The 20,355-nt window shown below is 41.0% G+C and overlaps 4 protein-coding genes across 4 annotated transcripts; 1 reads left to right on the top strand and 3 right to left on the bottom strand.

Annotated features, from left to right (window-relative positions):
* Positions 1-33: 33 nt before the first annotated feature.
* LOC102720023 (phytochrome-interacting ankyrin-repeat protein 2-like) lies at positions 34-2,513 on the bottom strand. Its single transcript, XM_006648139.3, has 3 exons — positions 2,004-2,513; positions 1,336-1,507; positions 34-552 (listed from the first exon to the last, which is right to left on the bottom strand). Exons 1-3 carry the CDS (start codon positions 2,124-2,126, stop codon positions 341-343), a joined length of 507 nt encoding a protein of 168 aa, XP_006648202.1. The 5' UTR covers positions 2,127-2,513; the 3' UTR covers positions 34-340.
* Positions 2,514-2,638: 125 nt separating this feature from the next.
* On the top strand, positions 2,639-5,741 carry LOC102699371. Its single transcript, XM_006646697.3, has 8 exons — positions 2,639-3,208; positions 3,294-3,820; positions 3,940-3,990; positions 4,076-4,183; positions 4,699-4,794; positions 4,893-4,994; positions 5,076-5,135; positions 5,255-5,741. The coding sequence occupies exons 1-8, from the start codon at positions 2,686-2,688 to the stop codon at positions 5,318-5,320; spliced, it is 1,533 nt and encodes a 510-aa protein (XP_006646760.3). The 5' UTR covers positions 2,639-2,685; the 3' UTR covers positions 5,321-5,741.
* A 12-nt stretch (positions 5,742-5,753) lies between these two features.
* Positions 5,754-7,539, bottom strand: LOC102719742 (protein HIGH ARSENIC CONTENT 1, mitochondrial-like). Its single transcript, XM_040521384.1, has 6 exons — positions 7,331-7,539; positions 7,020-7,124; positions 6,708-6,781; positions 6,264-6,334; positions 6,089-6,142; positions 5,754-6,014 (listed from the first exon to the last, which is right to left on the bottom strand). Exons 1-6 carry the CDS (start codon positions 7,351-7,353, stop codon positions 5,931-5,933), a joined length of 411 nt encoding a protein of 136 aa, XP_040377318.1. The 5' UTR covers positions 7,354-7,539; the 3' UTR covers positions 5,754-5,930.
* Positions 7,540-13,980: 6,441 nt separating this feature from the next.
* Positions 13,981-17,403, bottom strand: LOC102722643 (amino acid permease 3-like). Its single transcript, XM_015833476.2, has 4 exons — positions 17,150-17,403; positions 16,658-17,015; positions 16,384-16,477; positions 13,981-15,370 (listed from the first exon to the last, which is right to left on the bottom strand). Exons 1-4 carry the CDS (start codon positions 17,201-17,203, stop codon positions 14,344-14,346), a joined length of 1,533 nt encoding a protein of 510 aa, XP_015688962.2. The 5' UTR covers positions 17,204-17,403; the 3' UTR covers positions 13,981-14,343.
* Positions 17,404-20,355: the final 2,952 nt, after the last annotated feature.

Below are 20,355 nucleotides of genomic sequence, written 5' to 3'. Positions count from 1 at the left end.
GCCATACCATAACCATTGCATACAGCAATTAAGGACCCAAAAAAAGGGGTATTCATTCTGATTCTGAATGCAGAATACAACAAACCAGATATTCATACTGATTAAGAATGCGTAGCAGAATACAATGCTACCAGCGTAGTATTGCAACACAATACAAATCGAACACACAAGTAATCCTGTAACCACTCACATCGCATTACCAGTACCATGTCGCATCGCATGTTACGATTCAACTAGTAACTCAATCTCTAGTTTTCACAGAATAAATGTGACCCTTGATGTTTACAAACTCTCTTGATCAAGATTACGACCTCTTTGCCACTGACGAAATTGCTTTCCTCTAGTTCTCTGAGCTCAGAGAAGTTTCACCGGTCGAATCACTTTCGTCTTGCATGCGCTTCATCTCATATGCCCATTCCAGTCCAGAGCAGTAATGGAGAGGAGGATTGAACCTGTGGTCATTCATGTCAGGTGGCAAGAATGCGCCATTCTCAATCAGAAATCTGACAGCCCTTTTGTTTCTTTCCTTAGCAGCAATATGCAGAGGTGTCCCTGAATCAAGTCACCAAAAGAGAAAGTGTAAGACTTCATGAGTAAAGTAGCCTCTACTTAGTGTAGAAAACAAATGTTCCGTCAGAAATTTTAAACCACTAGAGAAGTTGGGAAAAAACAACACAAATAACAATTTCATCCCGAAGTTGGGAGCCAGCATTGCAGAGCCAGATACCATTCCAAGTACTCCCTCTCTCCATTCAAAATTACAAGATGTTTTGGGTTTTGCCCTAAGTCATTCAACTTTGAAATTTTATATAAAAACATAGCTACATCTACAATACCAACTTATTTTCATTAAATCCATCATCTAATATATTTTTATAATAATATATTAGTTTTGTCCAGGAAATGTTGCTACATTTTTCTACAAAATTGATCAAACATAAAGTAGTTTGACTTACGAACCAATAAGACAATATGGAACGGAGAGAGAGAGAGAGTATCAATCAATTCATATACAACACTGGTGAAAAAGGTCGTGACCAAAAATTAACTTGCGTTCAGATCAAACAAGCAGGACATCAGAAACTTCTGAGTAGATGGAGAGTGATTTTCTATAGAAAGGAATTTCCCCCTATAATGATTGGATAAGACACTTCCTACTCTAGCCACTAAAGTGGGTGTGCACCCAAGCAGCAGTACTGACGACAAAAAGCAATCTGCTCAACAAAGAAGACTGAGAACAAGGAAGGGAACATAAAACGGTATAGGTCCTTATGATACTGATTATAAATACAAGAGAAGAAGCAAAGCTCAATAAGCATGAAAATGAATGCTTACATCCACAAGCCCCTTTTGTGCGAGCATCAATATTTGCACCCCGCTCCAGTAGCTCATCCATGATTTTAACATGTCCACCCTGAGCAGCCAAATGCAGGGGAGTAGCGCCAGGTGATTTTGGCCCCGATGCAGGTGCATTGACATCCATCCCTTCATCCAGGAGACGCCTCACCTTGGGAGAGGGAAAAAAATATTGTTTCAAGAGATTATCACATGAAGCCATGAACAATTTTCTTCAGTAGAAAACACAACATGAAATGGTTTTTCGCTGTTTAATATATTTGGTTACTCAGGGTAATTGACTTTATTGTTTGCAGAGATGATTACACGGAGGATGATTATGTGGACTTAGCATACAATCGATTCAGTATGTTGTGCTATATTCATTCTTGTTTGATAATGTTTTGATATATTCCTTCATATCTGATAATGAATACCAGTGCTATACCTCCTATATAATGTACACCCAGGACTGTTTATAATTTATAACCCATTGCAGTATAATGTTCCTTAAACATCCCATATTGAAGGATGCATTACCTATCCTATCCTATCCTATGTCTATGGGCTATGGCATGGATTGCGCTGCGTGATGAGGAAAGCAATGTGCAACAGTAGGTAGGGGTAGTAGTCAAGACGTAAACGATGGGGCATGAATAGTTAGTTACCTGCTTGATGTCGCCCTTGCGGGAGGCGACGTGGAGCTGGTTCCAGCCGCGGTCGTCGCCGTCGCCGTCGCCGTGGCGGGTCCGGGCCCGGCTCATGCTAAGCGAGGCGCGGAACTGCACCATGGAATAGATCCGGGGGGAAGCAAACAAGCAAATTGAAGAGGCAAGAGCCGCAGAAATTATAGGAGGCGAGGAATAGAAGCGAAATCGGAATCAGAATCGGAATAGGAATCGGAATCGGAGAGAAGAAAAGAGGGGAATTAGCGAGAGGAATAGTTGCCCATGCCGAAGGGAGCGAAGGGATTCAAGCCGGGGCCGAGCGCGCGGAGGTTCTTTGGGAGCATTGGCGGCGACGGGGTGAAAACCATACTACTCCTCTCCTCCGATGCAACAATCTTCTCCTGTCTCCAGATCTTTGATGAATCCCTAAGCCTAGCCTAGAAGAGATTGGGGATCATGGCGCAACGAAACCCTAGAAAGAAGACGACGACGACACGACACGATTCTCCTCCGAACCTTACCTTACCTTATAGAAGACGACTGGGCCCAATCTTTTGCTATAATGGGCCTGGGCCGTTCTCAATGGGCCTCCAGATACGATACTCATACTTCTCCTCAAGCTGCAGCCATTTTCCTTCTGAAACGAGAAACCCTTTGATCTCCTCCTCCTCCGCGGAGGCTCATGGCCGCCGCCGCCGCCGCCGCCGCCCGGTCCCGCGCCGCCGTCACTTGTGCCGCGTGGGTCCGCCTTCTCTCCCAGCGGTCCAATCCTCTCGCCTCCTCCACCCACCACCTACCCTCGCGGATCGTCTCCCAACGCCGCCACTTCGCCTTCTCTGCCTCCTCCTCCTCCTCCTCCTCCGGCAGCTCTAGGCTCCAGAAGATTCAGAGCGAGAGGGTCATCCACGACCTCCTCGCGGAGCTCGACCGCGAGCGCCAGGAGGACCGCAAGGATGCTGCCGCCGACGCCGACGACGACGACGAGGAGGAGGACTACCTGGGCGTCAAGCCACTCATCGAGAAGCTCGAGCGCCGCAAAGCCAAGGAGGCGGCCTCGCCGGACGATTCCTTCTGGGAGCCCACCGACTCCGACAGCGACGAGGAGGACGAGCGCTACACCCCTGACGCCATCAAGCGCCGCGTCGACGAGTTCGAACGCAAGTGCAAGCGCCACGACGAGCTCCTACGCTCCTTCGCAGAGGCCGGTAAGCAACCTCCCATTTCCGGACTTCCGCGCCGCCATTCAATCCGACTTGACCTCAGGCTTCCGTTGTTGCCTTACCACCGCAGAAAACCTTGACGATGCCCACAAATGGATGACCAAGATCGACAGATTTGAGGACCGCCATTTGAAGCTTCCTTTGGAGTACAGAGTCATTGGCGACATGATGAACCGCCTTAAGGATGCCACCGGCAAAGACCGCTTTGTTCTCCTCCAAAAGCTTAACCGAGCCGTTAGAATCATGGAGTGCAAGGAAGCATATGACCCCAGCAACCCCTCCAATTTCGGAGTCATTAAGCATCAGCAGGTCGGATCTCCGGAGGATCTAGTTCTCAATGCTGGCTTTGATAGGGAGAAGCAGATGATCCAAGGAGCAGGCGACGACGAAGACGAGGAGGAATTCAATGAAGACAAGGAGAAGGATGATCTGCTCATCGAGAAGTTGAATTTTATCGAAAAGAAGATCGAGGACAAGTTGGCAGAGTTGGATCATACTTTTGGTAAGAAAGGTAGAGTTCTAGAGGAGGAAATTAAGGATCTGGTTGAAGAGCGCAACTCCCTGACAGAACATAAGAGGAGACCTATGTACAGGAAAGTAAGTGGTGTTTATCTCTGACGTTGATTGGAATGCCAACACCTATCTTGTGGTTACATTGCTTTCATTTGTCGTTGTTGGCGGCATAACCTAGTTACAAATCTTGTCCACTTTTACAGGGTTTTGACGTCAAGGTCATCGATGTTAATCGGACATGTAAAGTCACAAAGGTGATTTCTCTTAGTTCAAATGATCACAACTACTAGCAATAGCCCTTGATCTGTTCTTCACCTAATTATGCATTTAACATCTCAGGGAGGCCAAATAGCAAAATTCACAGCATTGTTAGCGACTGGAAACTACCATGGTGTTGTAGGATTTGCAAAAGCTAGGGGTCCAACAGCCAAGATTGCAATTCAAAGGGTATGATTCTTTCTTATTCAGCTTATGTTTCAGTGCCATGTCTGCAACTCATTCGGTACAGCTTTTTTCTTGCAGTTGGTGCAATTTTATGATCATCTTATCCTCATTTAGTGCACAAAGAGTAATTGCTGATGTGTTATCCATTTCATTGTTGGCTTGTTCTACTTTTCTTTTGGATGTTAGTGCAGTGGTTGTGGTGGTAACGTAGGTGCAATGCATATGCCTTTTTGTCATTTCAGAACCTTATCATTTATACCCTCATTAATGCAAGATGTATTACTTACACGCAGTACACTAATTTTCTTATGGCCCTATCCCAGTAGCTGCCTCCTAAACACAAATTTTCTTAACCCACTGATACTCCACAGCTATGTTGCCAAGGAGCCTCAGTCCCGAGTTTGGCTATCTGATTAATGCCCTTGAGATTTCTCTCACGTGCTTAATACCTGAGCTAATTTCTATGCCTCTGTTGGAACCAAATACCTGTATTGATTTATGTGTGTGTTTGTTACCAGGCTTACGAGAAATGCTTCCAGGACCTCCATTACATGGAGCGATACAAGGACCACACAATTGCTCATGCAATTCAGGCCAAATATGAGAAGACAAAGGTTAAAACACATCTGTTTATATTGCTGTTACCCCTTGTTATTTCTCTGTGGTTTCGCTGCAACTTATGTGGGCATGATTACTGCTTGTGTATCTTAAGATATACCTCTGGCCTGGACCGATGAGAAGTGGAATGTCTGCTGCTGGTAGGACTGTGGAAACAGTGCTGTATTTAGCTGGATTCAGCAATGTCAAGTCAAAGGTGCACATCTTGTAGTATAAGCAGCCAATTATTACTCCATTTGTGCTTGAAAGATAGTAATTTTCTGTCTTTCACTTGCAGATTATTGGTTCAAGAAACCCCCTTAATGTTATCAAAGCTCTCTTCATAGCATTGAACGCGGTGCGTGCTCAATACTTGAAATAATTAGCTTCTCATTGCATCATTTTTGCAACATTTCTTTCTTCCTATTTCTTTTTCAAGTAGAAAAATGAGTTCACATCTTACTACTTTGCTTGCAGATTGAGACGCCAAAGGATGTTGAGCAGAAGTTTGGGCGGACTGTTGTTGAGTCATACTTATTGTAGTCATCTGTTTTGTTTTGAGAAGCTCTTGCTGGTCTACTCTGGCTGTGGAGATGGGCGTTCAAACAAAGAGCAAATTGCGAATCTAACCATGATTTGTTTGGCTGTTGGTTTGTGTACCTTGCCCTGCAACCGCAAAGGAGCAACTCACTCACTGTATTTTTTTGAGTTGATCGATCGATGCTGAGTGCCAACGGCGGATAAATAGCAAGAGAAGCATTTGGTTGATGATTGTTGCATAAGGTTAAGTTGCCTGTTGGTATGAATCGCTGAATTGGATTTGTAACCAGAGAGAGGCTCTGCCTCACGCGTACTGTTAGTTATGGACTTGAAAGAATAAAGTCCTTGATCCTGTGTAGCTACTCCTACTTGATTGATGTAGTATTCATCTCCGGATAGTTGTACAAACAAGAGCAAAAGCAAACGCATATGCATATGCATGATGATCGGTTTTATTTAATCAATTCTGGCTGCATCCATGCATGCTAGTAAGAAACAGGACATATAGAACGACGTAACGTAGCACACGACACGATAGGGTACAGGCACGCAGGCAGGTAAGGTAGGTTTGGAGCAGCATCGTTTATCACTCATCATCAGTGATGGAATTGCATTAAAGCGTTAAATTGTTTACGGGGAATCCACTGCCCAGCCACGCAGCATAGCCTCCTCCCATGTTCTTCACGTTCTTGAACCCCTGCATGATGAATATACGACACATTCAGATCAGAGGCCAGAGCCAGAACCGATGGATTGGTTACTGCTACTTACTGCTTCCAGGAGATCAACGCATGCTTGCTCTGACCTCTTCCCGCTTTGGCACCCCTAATGTATGGTATGGAGTGTATATATTATGGATGATGGATTATTACAATTAGCTTAGATAGAGGTAGCAGCACATGTACTAGTGTATTTCTTATCAAAATTGATAGAGCAATATACGTACCACAACTACATGCTCCTCTTTGCTCACCAACGACGAGAACTGCTCAACGAACAGAGGATTCTTTTCCCTCCCTGCAATACAACATGATTATTACCCACCCGTGTATGTCGTCCCTGGACGGGCATACGTCCACGTTCATGCATCATATGATATGATACAGACACATCAAATCCCCTTTTTTTTTTTGACAAATTATTATGAAAGCGACAGGATTGGATCGATATATCTGAGTGTGTAGCCACTCCCTCCGGTTCCATTTCTTTTTTATCGATTTGGAAACGTTTAGAACCTTGAATACTAACTTTTAAATAAATATTTAGTTTAAAAACACTAGTACAACAACGTAGCAGGGAATGATATACTAGAGCAAAATCAACGAAATTGAATTTGCACAGTGCAGATAAAAACCGATGGCGGTGGAATTGGCAGGTGGTGTGGGCATGCCTTGAGGTGTGAAGAACATGAAGGGCACGTTGAGAGAGTTGTGCAGATGGCCCTTGCTCATTTCTTCCTCTGTCCTGCATGCACCAATTTGAATGCTCGATCCATCAGAATCGCATACCACAGCACAAGTTCTTAACTTGTTCATCTCTCCAACAAATTGGGAATAGCCAATTAGAATTTAGACATGGCCATGCATCAAGGAATTGAGGATGCATGAACCGATGGATCATGTATATCGCCATAGATGGATCGATTGATCGAGGGATGCAAAGAAAGACAAGACAGTTAGATATATATATAAGGATTGACGACCTGACATCGACGTAACGGTGGCCGGCCGAGATGATAAGTTCGCTCGCCGCCGTCACATCCACCGTCACCACCGCCTCCGGCACCGGCGATTCAGAGCCGGTGGAGCTGTATGCACACAAATCATACATCCACTGAGATATGATGTTAAGATCACGTACTTCTTCAGAGGCTCAGAGCTGTCTATCGATCTATATATATGCATGCATTCATACATGAAGGTTGCTAGGATGAAATCGAAGCAATCGATCGTGATTACAGTCGATGTGCTAATAGCTAGGAGTAGCTAGAAAGATAAGATGGTTAATTCTGACCTGGTTTCGTATGGAGGAGCCATTGCAGTTAATCAAGAGAATTAAGGAAAGGGAATGGTGCAGAGCTACCTTGCTCTCCAGATACAACGCAACTTTATCAGTAGAAGAAGGTGTTTTAGTTAGTTGGGCACGTGCTGGAGCCTGGAGCTCTAGCTAGCTAAACAACAAGAGGAGCTCGATCGATCACAAGGTTAGGTAGCGAGTTACAAGCTTCTCCCTCCCTGCTCTTATTTATAAGCAGAGCAGCTTTCATTTTTAAAGTGGAGGTATTTACTCTAAACCTCGAGACATTAAAATTTATACTTAAAATTTAATATCTCAAGATATTCTCCTAACGATCGTGAAATTCTTAGAACAGAAAACAATATAAGAGCTGCCTAACAACTTATCCAAATTTAGATATTCATATCTCCATTTAAATGATTATTTAAAAAATACGTCACTCATATGTATTTGTACTATATCATATCATCCATATTACATCTCCATATCACATCCAATCATATTTTATTAATATATATTAACTACGTGTTTGCCTTAAGCATATACTATTTATGAAATAGTTTTTCATTCTCATTTAGAGTTGTCTTCTGTTTTATTTGAGATAGATGAAATCCTGGAAGTGGATGGTAGTGTGATCTATACGCAAAAATGCCTTATCAGTAGTTGTCAGCTACTCCTGATAAGCTGCCAGCTCATTCATCTATTGATTATTGATTATTGATATATAGCTTCATATCATCAATTAATATACACGTATCTCTCTTCCCTTCTTGTGTTTTCCCCTTGCCCTGCCGTCCTAATTAACCGGGCCCTCAATGTCTCTTTCTTCCAGTTTCGTCATCTTTATCTTCTCCATCGAATTATATGTTTTATGCTTCCTTGAATATGACTTCACAACAATTTTTGTTCTAATTCATCACTACGCTATTCGTTAATTGTATGTTTAGAATATTAAACTAATCTCTATAATCGAGTAGATAACCCATGACAATTATAATGTGAATAATAGTATGTTTTAAAATTACCACAGGCATGTGTACGTATATTAATGTTAGACTGGTACGTGGTGCGGCGTGGCTCTGACTTTGATTTGGAGAATTCGATGATCATCTCAAGGTATTATTTTTTTAGAATAAAATTTTAGTATTTTAAGATATATAAGTAATTGGATATACTACAATTTTTACACCACAAAATAATATTACATCAAGATATTATTTGAAGGATGTTAAAAAAAACTTGTGGTTTAAAGATAACTTTGACTATTTGATTTTTTTAATTGTTGTTAATTTGTTTATATCGACACCGGTAAGTATGATGTAAAGACCATATGAGTTAAGAATAATAAATCAAAATATCAAATAATCGAACCTCTTATTTTTAAAGTGTTAACAGAACACATCTCTCGTTATTTCGGAGATCATATTGTAGTCACTATGCTGCTCGCTTACCAGCACAGAAAATCAGCGCTATCTATATATATTGATGATATCATCCGTTGCATCATGCATTCATCTCGTATAGCTAATTAATCGCGCTTAACTAGTGATTCTTTCTAGAGACGCATAAAAGAAAAATCGATCTCCGTATGTTCGTCGATGCCTGATTCAGCACGTCTAAGGTAAGCACACATCAATAAGGAAATATTATCCCCTGTGTCAACTAATTAACAGAACAAAAACGTTGTGATCATGTGTGTCCATCAATCCATACATGTCGCTCAAAGCAAGTCAAGTTGGCAAAAGAAGAGAATTAAGACTTCATTTGTCCTACTCATCGCATCCTTAATTAAGGTGCACTTTGCCCTAATTTATGCAGGGGACGGGAAGGACTGACAACGTACTTGTCCATTAGTCCATGCAGTCAAGTTTAATTTATTTTCGCATCACATTTGCACAGACTAGCTGGTACTATCTGTTATGTCCATTCATAATTTAGGAAAAACACCTTGTTTATTAAATTAACTACCATGTTTCGCGCACCACAACCACTGAACCACCACCCCCTAGAGGCAGTACGTTGAGATGTCAACCTCGTGTTTTCGGTTAGGCTTTTTCATATATAAGCCAAAATTTAAGTTATCAACCCTAAATTTAAAATTAATTCTGAAAGTTTTCTTATCGTAGTTTTTTTCAATCTACTTTTAGATCGCTAAGAATATATATATAAAAGTTTTATTTATAAATTATTTTTAATTTGCAAATATATCGGTTTGGTTTTTTTCCTAGCATTTCTCTTTTTTTTTTATAATTCACTGGGGGGAGTTTCCCCACCTGAATACCATTGAAAGCGGGAAAGGTATTTCTCACTTTATTATCTTAATATTTGAGAGAATGCTAGATATGTTGGCCAGCTAGCGCAATGTGCTTATGATGATCTACGTACTTCAATCGAAATTGAATTATACCAAAATACTTATCCAGTGGGGGTATTTTCCAGGTCATAAAAAAATGAGGGATCTCAATTTTGGAAGAATCTTTTGAATATTAGAGACTGGGTTAAAATGGGTAGTAGTTGGCAAGTGGGTGATGGGAAGAATATTTTCTTCTAGAGAGATGTTTGGACCAAGAGCTGCCCTCTTAAAATTTATTTTCATTCTCTTTACAAAATCTGTAACCAGCAGGATTGCTTAGTGAAAGACATTGCTGAGAGGGGGGTTGATGGGCTAACTTTCAGGAGAGCTTTCAATCAAATGGAGAGAGATAATTGGTTGGAGTTATGTGAGATAATCTCAAATATAGAGTTGAAGGAGGAGAGGGATGTTTTTCAATGGGAATTGGATGGTAAGAAGGGTTATACCTCTAAATCTTTGTACAATTTTTTATCTTTTAGCGGTATTATTGATAATAATTTGAATATGATGTGGAAAGCACCTATACCTCTTAAAATTAAACATTTTCTTTGGTTGGTGCTAGAGAGAGGATTCAAGCAACAGCTGTGCTGAAAAGCAAAAACTGGGAAGGAGATTCAGAATTCTGTGTGTTATGTGGTGCAATGGAATCGACTCATCATTTAATTTTCACTTGTCCAATTGCTAAATTCATTTGGAGTGTTTCTAGAGACGCTTTTGGCTGGATGATTGTTCCTATTAACCTAGAGATGTTGTTTCACCTGGGTTTAGATGGGTTTTCTCATTATCATTGTATGTCGATGCTGATGGTGATTGGAGCTTTTTTCTGGACAATTTGGTTAACTAGGAATGAGATGGTCTTTAGAGTAAAATTGGTTAATTCACCTTGTTTGTTGATTTACATGGGCACTTCACTTTTGACTCAATGGAGCAAGCTTGTGAAAGAGGAAGAGGAGAAGAAGATGGAGGTGCTAAAGGAGAAGATTCTAACTTGTGCTTGACAGCTTAGTCGTATGGTGGGGGTTGGCTAGTTTCTGTGCTGTTTGGTTAGCTTGTAAGGGTGTTTGCGGGTTGTGTTGCAGCTAGTTTGGTTTGTTTCTGCCGTTGTTGGCTTGTCAGCTGTTTTTGTTTCGGTTTTTGTAAAGCTGGTATCCCCAGCAGTCTCAAAACTCTATGTTGCTTTATAAAAAGCAGGGCTTCGGGTCTTTTCTCTATATAAAAATCCAAATCAAATTATAGGCATTTCTGACTAGCAACTACGTACCCGTGATTTGCTATAGATTAGAATAAATTATATTTGTGCTAATATTTCTTGGAAGAATTTAACTGTGAGCGTTTGGAGAAATTTCGTCTCTATAGGTCTCTCCATATATATTTAATTTATACTCCCCCGTTGCACGATGTAAGTTTTCAAGATTTATATGGATGTTTACGTGTTTGATAGAAAGACATATACGAAACAAAAGGAGAAGAGAAGATGAAATCAGATAGGGTCGCATGTAGAAACACTAATTTATATTATTAAAACACCCAGATGAGTAGTTGGTAAAAATATAGATTAGTCGGTAAAAGAAATACACTTTACACAATATTGAGGTAGTAAATTCATCACCACCATTGTTTTCTTTTGAAAAGACTATTGATCTAGCTAGATGGGGAGATATCTAGATACTACACCATCAAGATACATTTAATATTGGATCTAACAGTGAGTAGATGCTGCTATGTTTTTCTATGGACACTACAATAGAACAAGCCTTTGCTCGCAGATAAAACTGGGCTATGGAAGTGGTTTAACATTTTAGTCCTCCACAATTTTCAACTTTTGTGAGTAGCACATATCCCAAACTTTACTTTGAAAATAAAGCAAATGTTCACAATATTCAATTTTTATGTAAATATGTTGCAAATTTAAACTTTCATGATGGGTGTTGAACCCTTGTAATGTTTTGTCCCAAAAATTAAAGCATGTAAAACATAAGATTTTTTTTATCATCTTTGAAAAGTAGCTCAAGGTATCAAGAATTTTAGTATAAATTTTTTTTACCTCAAGGTACAATGTATCTTAATGTACCACATTTTTTACACTGAAAATGTAGTAACTTGAGGTACTTTTTCAAGGATGGTAAAAAAGCTCAAAACATAAGCATGGTCTGCTCTAGATTTTTTTTTCACATTGCCTATCACAGGTGGGCCGCTTAATATGCGCGTATACGAAGATGCTCCCACCATCCGGCAGCAATGTCATGCAGGCCATGTGCAATGTCGCATCTATGCATGCAGCCCAGCCCAATACCCCATGTACCCCCTCCCCGCGCGAGGCAATCACGGGTGGTGCCTTCACAGACTTTGTAGGATCTTCGGGCTTGTAAGAATCAAATTTGTAGTTGTGACATTTGGTTAAACTCAAAAGAAGTTTGACATATAAAAAAATTCCAAATGTGTTACAATATAAAATAGAGGCAGAGGTCGTACTTAAGTCCTCATTATGTACTCTTTTCTTGATACACATAATTTCTAAAACATATTATATCTGTTGCTCAAGAATAAATTGAATGTAATGGGACTTACTATTGGTCTATTAAAGAAATGTGGAAAACATCAGTCATTTTTTGAAGGGCCACAATAGTTTAGGAATCGTGCTGCACCTAACCTGTCATGCCTAGAATTTCCTGCTTGAACTCTAGCACCTTTTGTATTGGAATCACCATCCATGAATCAACTAGGTGCAAAAACAGTAATATTGATAAAACGAGTGCAAAACTCTATTAAAATATTGGGTGTAATTATTAGTGTCAGTGTTACAGATATATCATATCACATACTCTTGTGGTAGCGTGTTCCCGAAAATACCGAATACCATATTAAATACGGATAGACATCTTAATACTTTGGAAAACATAACAAAAAGAAAGGAAATCATGCTTGGATAAGGGAAGATGTCTAGTCTAATCTGGATACGACCTAACCTACCTGGTCATATTACCTAAAGTTAGTCTTCTCTGATTCTTATACAGAGAAGGGATACCTTCCGTCATAAATACAAAGGTCTCCCAGGAGAGGTGTAATCAAGTCTTTTGAAAAACACAATCACACCGAATCAAGATTCACATAGTTGCCTTGCTACTAGTCGTCAACTTCTACCCAATCGCCACCTTGTAATTGGCTATGATAGAAGAGTAGTTTGCTCCCATCATGTACTTGTTGTGGTTCTACATATAAAAGTAATTTCAACTCCAACCAATATGAGTGGGGTTTATTACCAATCATTAGAGGGTCTAAACCTATATAAAAAACCTTGTGTCCTTCTTGTTGCTACAATCTCGTATATACCTTAGCGTCAATTGAACTCTATGTCCTCAAATATTGTAGTCGGAATGTCTATTCGACAACAATTATAGAGATAAATTGTACCTCACAAACATGAATAAAGTTCAAGGTGTGGAAAATTAACTAGGCAATTTCACTCCACATACAACTTGATCAGAAATCTAGAGGCAAGCGATTGGTCCTGCAGACCAACATCATCACTTGCCTCACAGTACCTCATGGCACTGCATTGGCGCGAACGAAGCCCACTGGTCTCTCCCTACTCGCCACCTCCCTCCCTCACTGTGCTCCTTCCCAACCTCGGATGGATATGCAACCATCATCATCTTTTCTAGGTGACATTAAGCATGACAGGATTAAGCACAACGGGATTCCCTCACCCGTACGTTTCTCTTCTGTTGCTTTCAGTAGTTCACATCGTCGAATCCACCGCCACCAACCTCGCATTGAATAGGATGGCCATACATACCCGCGGCTCCAACAACGCTACCATAGCCTCACAGCACGCCTTATCCATCGTCTCCCTAGCCATCCCTATAAGTCTAGGGAAACCACCGTCTTCCTCATCCCCCGTGCCCATACCTCCTTTCTAACCTCTATTCTGAGTCCCTAACCCCTAATACGTAGGTCCTCTGGTGGAGTTTGTGTGTTGCCAAAGTTGGGGAATATGAAGCGATCATCCCGGGAGAGCTTGCCATTGTTGTTGTGGTGAGTATACCATCTCCCTTCCTCTCCCTTGGTCTAAGAATGAAGATGATGCCCTCAATCGGTCCAATGATCAGGGCATCACCCGATGAATGTCAAAGGATTTTTTATCTAGTGTAAAATCATATTTGTCCTTTTAATCATGTGAGATGAGATATGACATTATAGTACTATCACTAGGGATATTCTACGTAATTTTGCGTATAGAGAAATAATTGAAGCGTAATTATTTCACATAAATCTATTATTAAAAAGGTAAAAATTTGTATACAATTGCATCGATTGGTTCATGTCGTTATAATCTAGACCTGCCAGTTTAAATCTTTGTCTTTGCCTCTGATTAAAGCATGAATTCTAGCCAGCGGAAAGAACATGACGTCTCCTTTGGAGATATAATAGACATACATATCATAAGATGTGAAATCCACGTCCTATCTAGATATATATGTTGATGAACAAGTTGGGCCTAGTTTGTTTCGGCATTCGGGCCGGCTGGCTTCATTACCGGGGTACGTAGATGGGCCAGGCCTTTATTTATTGATGCGTATACTAGTGCTAGTGTACACAGCCACGGGAGGAAGTATATGTATTGCTCGATCCTACAAATACAATACATGTCGATGGATCAGTAGGTGGAGCGGAAGGGGCGGTAGGACTTGAGGTCCAGCACGACGCCGGCGATGGAGCCGATGGCGGCGGCCACCGAGACGAGCAGGCAGGCCAGGCTGAGCGCCTGGAGACCCACCCACGTGGTGCTCCACCTCCTGATCCGGCGGTGCGCGATGTACATCTCCACCGGGAAGTAGACGGTGAGCGGCCAGAAGCCGAGCGCGCCCAGGATGCCCACCACGTCGTTGAAGAAAGGCAGCAGCATCGCCACCACCGTCGTCACCGCCACGAAGCACGTCCGCCACGCCACCCTGAACACGCTCACCTTCCACCTCACCCACCCGCCCACCGCCACCTCGTACTCGCCGCCGGGCAGTCCCTCCGGCCACCGCCGCTCCGCCCTCCTCTCCACGAACGCGAACAACGGCTGGCAGTACACCTGGTACGCCCCCACCAGGTGGACCACGATCGCCATGTTCGCCACGTCGAGCAGCCAGTACGGGTTGTAGAATCCGAACCCCGTCAGCAGGTTGCCCGGCGCGTCGTCGCCGAACGCCGCGTACCCCATGCACCCGCACAGCAGGTAGAATACGCTCGTCACCACCACGCTGATGCCCGTCGCCTTGCGCATCGTCTGCGCCTCCGCCGGCGGCGACCGCAGCGTGTCCTGGATCTCGATCAGGATGATGGAGTAGGAGTAGGCGAACGCGATGTCGCCCAGCGCCTGCAGGTTGCGCCACACCTTCTGCGCTGGACTCACCACAGCTCCCGACTTGGTGACGAACCCCACGGCCACGCCCATGGCGCTGCCGCCCAACCTTCGGTTCTCCGCGACCTGGGCGACGCCGAGGCCGAGGCCGACGGCGGAGTAGCTGAAGGACATGACGGCGGCGAGGATGGAGAGCCACCAGACCTGGTCGAAGTCGGGGATCTGGGAGAAGAACACCTGGACGATGCCGAAGACGATCATGTAGACGTTGCTGGAGGCGTGGCATGGATCTTTCGCGCCTTTCGCGTGGAAGCAGTTGGATCTCTCCATCGCCCTGCACCATTCATACATATGCAATGCATGATTAATCCATGCATATTCTTCTTTTTATATTTAACTACTTTTAGTTCTATGTTTCATCATTCGTCTAGCTTATTCGAAAAAATTTATACAATTATTAATTGCTTTGTTATAATTTAATCTATTACTAGTTTACTATAGCAATATTAATCATGACTTATAATTTTATATATTTCGATAAAATGAGTTTAAAATAGACGAACAATTTGAAAGTTAACGGCATAAAATAATTAACCAAAAAAATGTGGGAGTAGTAATTACTACCCAATCAGTAATGCATATACTAATAAATCAACGGAGCTACTAACTACGCCCTCCATTTTAAGATAACTTTAATTTTCACTTCTTACACATGTGCTAATACCAAAGTAAAGTAATAGAATGTCCTCTGTTTTCTCGAAATTCAATATAATTATTGTTTATTTCTATTTATAATATATTTGTTTATTGTTTTTATGAACTCTAGCGCAATGATTATTTAGAAATATAAAAGTTATAATAAAAAATAATTTTATTGTGGGATGCAGTTAGATAGTCCCAAGGAGTTTGGAGCTAAAGCTCGCTCGATCTGCTGGTGGTGGAGATGGCTGGCGTACGACACAGCTAGGTAAGCAGCCAGCACGCGTATCGGCCATTACAAGCTAGCTAGCTAGTGCTAATTAAGCACTAGCTACACTGGTATCTAAAATTAATAAATACATACTATATATATACACACACGCACACTTCCTTGTCTCAAAACAATTTTATTTTTATTTATTTCACATATAAATTTATCAAATAATGTTATAATTATCCTTTAATTTATCTACTTTTATATATTCTGACGGAATGATTGCTTGAAAATAAATTTACTTTGGAAAAAGGAAGTTAAAATAAGTACGATTTTACTTTAAGAAGATTGGACAGTAGGTAGGTAGAAGATGAATGAAAGAATGCAAGTTAAACAAAAGGTATATATGTAGCCATGTAGGCCGGGTTACGTACATCATGCTAATGGAGGCGGCGATGGTGTAACCGATGGCCACTCCCAAAAGGTTGAGGTACTGAATGCATCCGCACACCTTCACCTTGGCGCCGCCTGCATATATATCATCATCAGACTCATCCATCGGTATATATATTTCTACTATGACTATGCATATATGATATGATGCCTGCCAAATTAACAAAGGAAAAGATATTAAGTGGCAATGAAAAAGAAAGAAAGGAGATCGAGGGAGGAAGTGCGAGTTGCGACGAGAGAGCGAGCTAGACTGACCGAGGTTGGCCTTGACGGCGTCCATGTAGGTGTAGTTCCTCCTGCCGGTGGCGGGGTCGCCGGTGCGGTAGCAGTCTGCGAGGAGGTTGGAGGTGAAGTAGATGACAAGAGCGAAGAGGAGCATGACGGCGGGGCCAACCACCCACCCCAGCTGCGCGATCGCCCACGCCAGCGACAGCACCCCCGACCCGATCACCGCCGTTATGATGTGCGACGCCGCCGTCCACACCGTCCCCGTCCGCCTCGGCGCCCTCCCGTCGTCGTCCTCCTCGCTCATCACCACCATCTTCTTCGTCTCGCCCACCTGCACCTGCCTCTCCACCTGCTGGTACCTCCTCACATCGCGCTCCGACTCCACCTGCACCAATCCATATATGCATGCATATATATGCAAATTAACATATTTAACTGCATCTGCATGCGTATGTATAATATAGTTCATCATATCATGCATGGAGTATATATCATATACTAATTGATTCGATCTCTTACGACGACGACAGCGTCGTGGATCCTTGGCGGCAGAGTTCGGCTTCTGGGCAGCATCGATCGTCGACTTAATTTCAATTCGTCTCTCCACTCGATCCTAAAATGAATTAAGTATATATATATATATATAGATATATATATATATAACCCTGCAGCTGGGACGACGAGAATGCACACAGACAAACAGGGGATAGATAGATAGTATATAAGATATTTATGAGGCCCGCCCGGAGATAGATATATGCTACTCTTATCTCTTCTCATCAGTCAGCTATCGCACATACCTCTATATATATATATATATATATATAGACAGAAAATGATATGCATACTACACTTTTCCTTTTTGCTTGGCATGATACATGTTCTGGTGCATTGCATTAGTTGTGCTACTGCGGTGGATCTAAACTAAGTACGACATCCATTCTAAAATAAGATTATTAATTTTTCTCATCTAATTTGTCCCAAAATAAGTTCATTTCTGACTAATCATTATATTGAAGTTTATAAAAGCAATAAATAAATGCACTAGGAATTAATAGATAAAGTAGAAAATAATTGTATTAAGATTTGATAAAGTGTAGGGTATTCTAATCATTTTACTTCTGCATTGGTATGTGTGTGAGTAGTGAAAAATAAAATTATTTTGGAGCGGAGGAGGAAGTATATCACATGTCTTGGATGTGGATATCAATATATGAGTGAATTCCACCTTGGGCTAGGTATTATTATTTCCTTTCCACGTTTTCATATTGGACGCTTCTATATGTAATGCTTTTCATTTTCCACTTTTAGATATGGTGTTTGAACATTCGTTTTATTTAAAATATTAGTATAAATGTGCTATAACATATGTTATGTTTAAGGTATTTTTAAGAGAAACAAGTTAGAAATGATACTTTCAAAAACAATTGAAAAGGACAATGGTCAAAACATTATATTAAAATGTCAAAACCTCGTATATTTCATAGAGGGGCCATCATACTATATATATAAATTATAGTTCTTCCATCATGGATATCTTGGTCGTGGACACCATGCATGCATACACAGCTCATCGAGATTAATATATTAATGATTATATATTTATATATATATATATATATGAAAATTAGATCCTACTATTAGGTGTAGCTACTCCCTGCACGTTCATGATGAAAAACATTTTCATAACTATTTTTCTCCCACCCAACAAAAAGTATGGATACTATTAAATCTCATATGAATGATATAACTATATTTATAGAGTTTGTACTTTCTGTTGGAAGAAAAAAGAAATATGTATAGAGGTGTTTCTATACCTTAGACGTGAAGAGAGTAGTTATATATGATAATAGAATAGAGGCTTCTTATATATATTCTTATATATATTCTGCATGCAATTGGCTATCGCAAGATGTAAAACACTGCACCTAGCTGCAGCAAACTAAGCTAGCTAGTAACAAGGGGATTAATTTGATTAATTTCACCATACAATCGATAGTAATAATAACCATGCACTGTACTGAGAGATTCCATCCTCATTGTCATTACTTTAGGTGACATGCACGAAAGAGACATCCATCGTCTCATCAGCATCTATCTGTTGTATATATAAATAGTGTTACAAATAACAAGCACATACAACATATATGTACTCCATACCGGCCGGTAGGGAGAAAGGTAGTGACCGGCGTAATAATGCACCAAATTATAAAGTGGTGTCGTTGTCGCATCAAAATAAAGTTTAGGTTTGGATATATATATATATATATATATATATTGAGACTTGAGAGCAACATGTATGTGCACTACTGACGGTGGTGACTTAGAATACAAATTAATAAATTGTTTTACTGATAATTATAGGTTTAGGAAATTGTTCTTCTTATCATCCTATTTACTAATATTTGATGTTACCTCAAACATAATCATTCTATATTTTATTTGATGTCGTTAACTTTTAAACCTACGTTTTACCGTTCGTCTTATTCAAATTTATTATGCAAATATGCAAAACTATAAGTCATTTTTTAAAGTCTGTTTAATAATAAATCAAATCAAACAAAATGATTAATAATTTTCTAATTTTCTAATAAAACCAAAAGTTAAACGTAGATCTAAAAGTCAACGATATCAAATTAAAAAACGAAAGGCCTGTACAAGAACGCAGAGAGTACGGACATTTTCATTTTAAGTGTTCGATTTATGAGCAATTTTACAATCTAATAAAAAGTAATAAAAAGTATCTCAAGGTACCGGTACCTCGTGGTACCAAATCGTTTATGATTGTTGAATCTAACAACGCACATCCTACTCAGCTAGATCCTATGGTGAGAAATAATTTGGTTCATCGAGATACTTTTTGTTGGAGCAGAACAAATCTCTCGATTTATATATGTGTGTGTGATACAATGTGCTGTGCTCGTAGACGATGAGGCTAGCTAGTAGATCAACAGATCATAATTTGTGTTAATAATGGAAGTGTATATAGTTAATTAGTTAAGATAGATATAGGTTGGACCTGGATGGACATCATGCATATCTGAAGATGGAAGGGGGAGTACATATTGTGGATGGTGCACTTCTCGTCAGAAGAAGTTCTCCCCTCTCTATGGATATGGTGGATGGTGGGTTGGGTGCATATTGTGGACGGATCGCTTTCTTGGGCTGCAATGATGGATCAATTTACTTATATATATTAGTACTCGCTAGCTGTATTATCTCCATCATGAATTGGACCGCAGATTGAAGGTAAGGCAGTCATTCATCCATCCATCGTATCAATATCTCCCACTTTACTCCTTCCTACTACTATTATACGCATCGCTCTGCACCGGCCGTTAGGTAGGTATATATAACAAGAGATTTTTTACGTGGTACATAGAGGTTTAAGGCTGCTTGTGAGCTCAAGCTCGCGCGAGCATCTGAATGGTCACCTAGCTCTACATCACGTCGTATCTAGATCCTTCTGGTCCATCATGGTCATGGAATTGACGAAATCAAACTCATTGTGGTCATTCATCCAAGCTAGGGAGCTCGATCAAGAGTTGGAGTGGCTTGAGATGGGAACGAAGCCGAGGTCGGGATGACCTATGTGTAGTCTCACCGCTTGTTGCATATATAACTCTCTACTTGGTGTCACCTCTGCTTTGCCCTCTACCAAACGCCACGCTGCTAGCTAGGTCCGCGGCGACGAACACAGTAACCTTCTCATGACTAGCTAGAGG

The sequence above is a fragment of the Oryza brachyantha genome, chromosome 2 (assembly GCF_000231095.2).
Source record: "Oryza brachyantha chromosome 2, ObraRS2, whole genome shotgun sequence".
NCBI lineage: Eukaryota > Viridiplantae > Streptophyta > Magnoliopsida > Poales > Poaceae > Oryza > Oryza brachyantha.
The sequence above is the reverse complement of the archived record's forward strand: the minus strand, read 5'-3'. Positions and strand labels throughout refer to the sequence as shown.

Coding starts and splice junctions, on each gene's coding strand:
- LOC102720023 (XM_006648139.3), bottom strand. CDS start 2,126: ATGGTGCAGTTCCGCGCCTCGCTTAGCATGAGCCGGGCCCGGACCCGC. Junction 1,508..2,003: donor GCAAGGGCGACATCAAGCAG/GTAACTAACTAT, acceptor CCCTCTCCCAAG/GTGAGGCGTCTCCTGGATGA. Junction 553..1,335: donor CACAAAAGGGGCTTGTGGAT/GTAAGCATTCAT, acceptor GACTTGATTCAG/GGACACCTCTGCATATTGCT.
- LOC102699371 (XM_006646697.3), top strand. CDS start 2,686: ATGGCCGCCGCCGCCGCCGCCGCCGCCCGGTCCCGCGCCGCCGTCACT. Junction 4,795..4,892: donor CCAAATATGAGAAGACAAAG/GTTAAAACACAT, acceptor GTGTATCTTAAG/ATATACCTCTGGCCTGGACC. Junction 4,995..5,075: donor TCAGCAATGTCAAGTCAAAG/GTGCACATCTTG, acceptor TTTCACTTGCAG/ATTATTGGTTCAAGAAACCC.
- LOC102719742 (XM_040521384.1), bottom strand. CDS start 7,353: ATGGCTCCTCCATACGAAACCAG. Junction 7,125..7,330: donor GCTCCTCCATACGAAACCAG/GTCAGAATTAAC, acceptor GTGTGCATACAG/CTCCACCGGCTCTGAATCGC. Junction 6,143..6,263: donor AAGAGGAGCATGTAGTTGTG/GTACGTATATTG, acceptor ACCATACATTAG/GGGTGCCAAAGCGGGAAGAG.
- LOC102722643 (XM_015833476.2), bottom strand. CDS start 17,203: ATGCTGCCCAGAAGCCGAACTCTGCCGCCAAGGATCCACGACGCTGTC. Junction 16,478..16,657: donor CGCCGTCAAGGCCAACCTCG/GTCAGTCTAGCT, acceptor ATATATATGCAG/GCGGCGCCAAGGTGAAGGTG. Junction 15,371..16,383: donor GCCGCCTCCATTAGCATGAT/GTACGTAACCCG, acceptor TGAATGGTGCAG/GGCGATGGAGAGATCCAACT.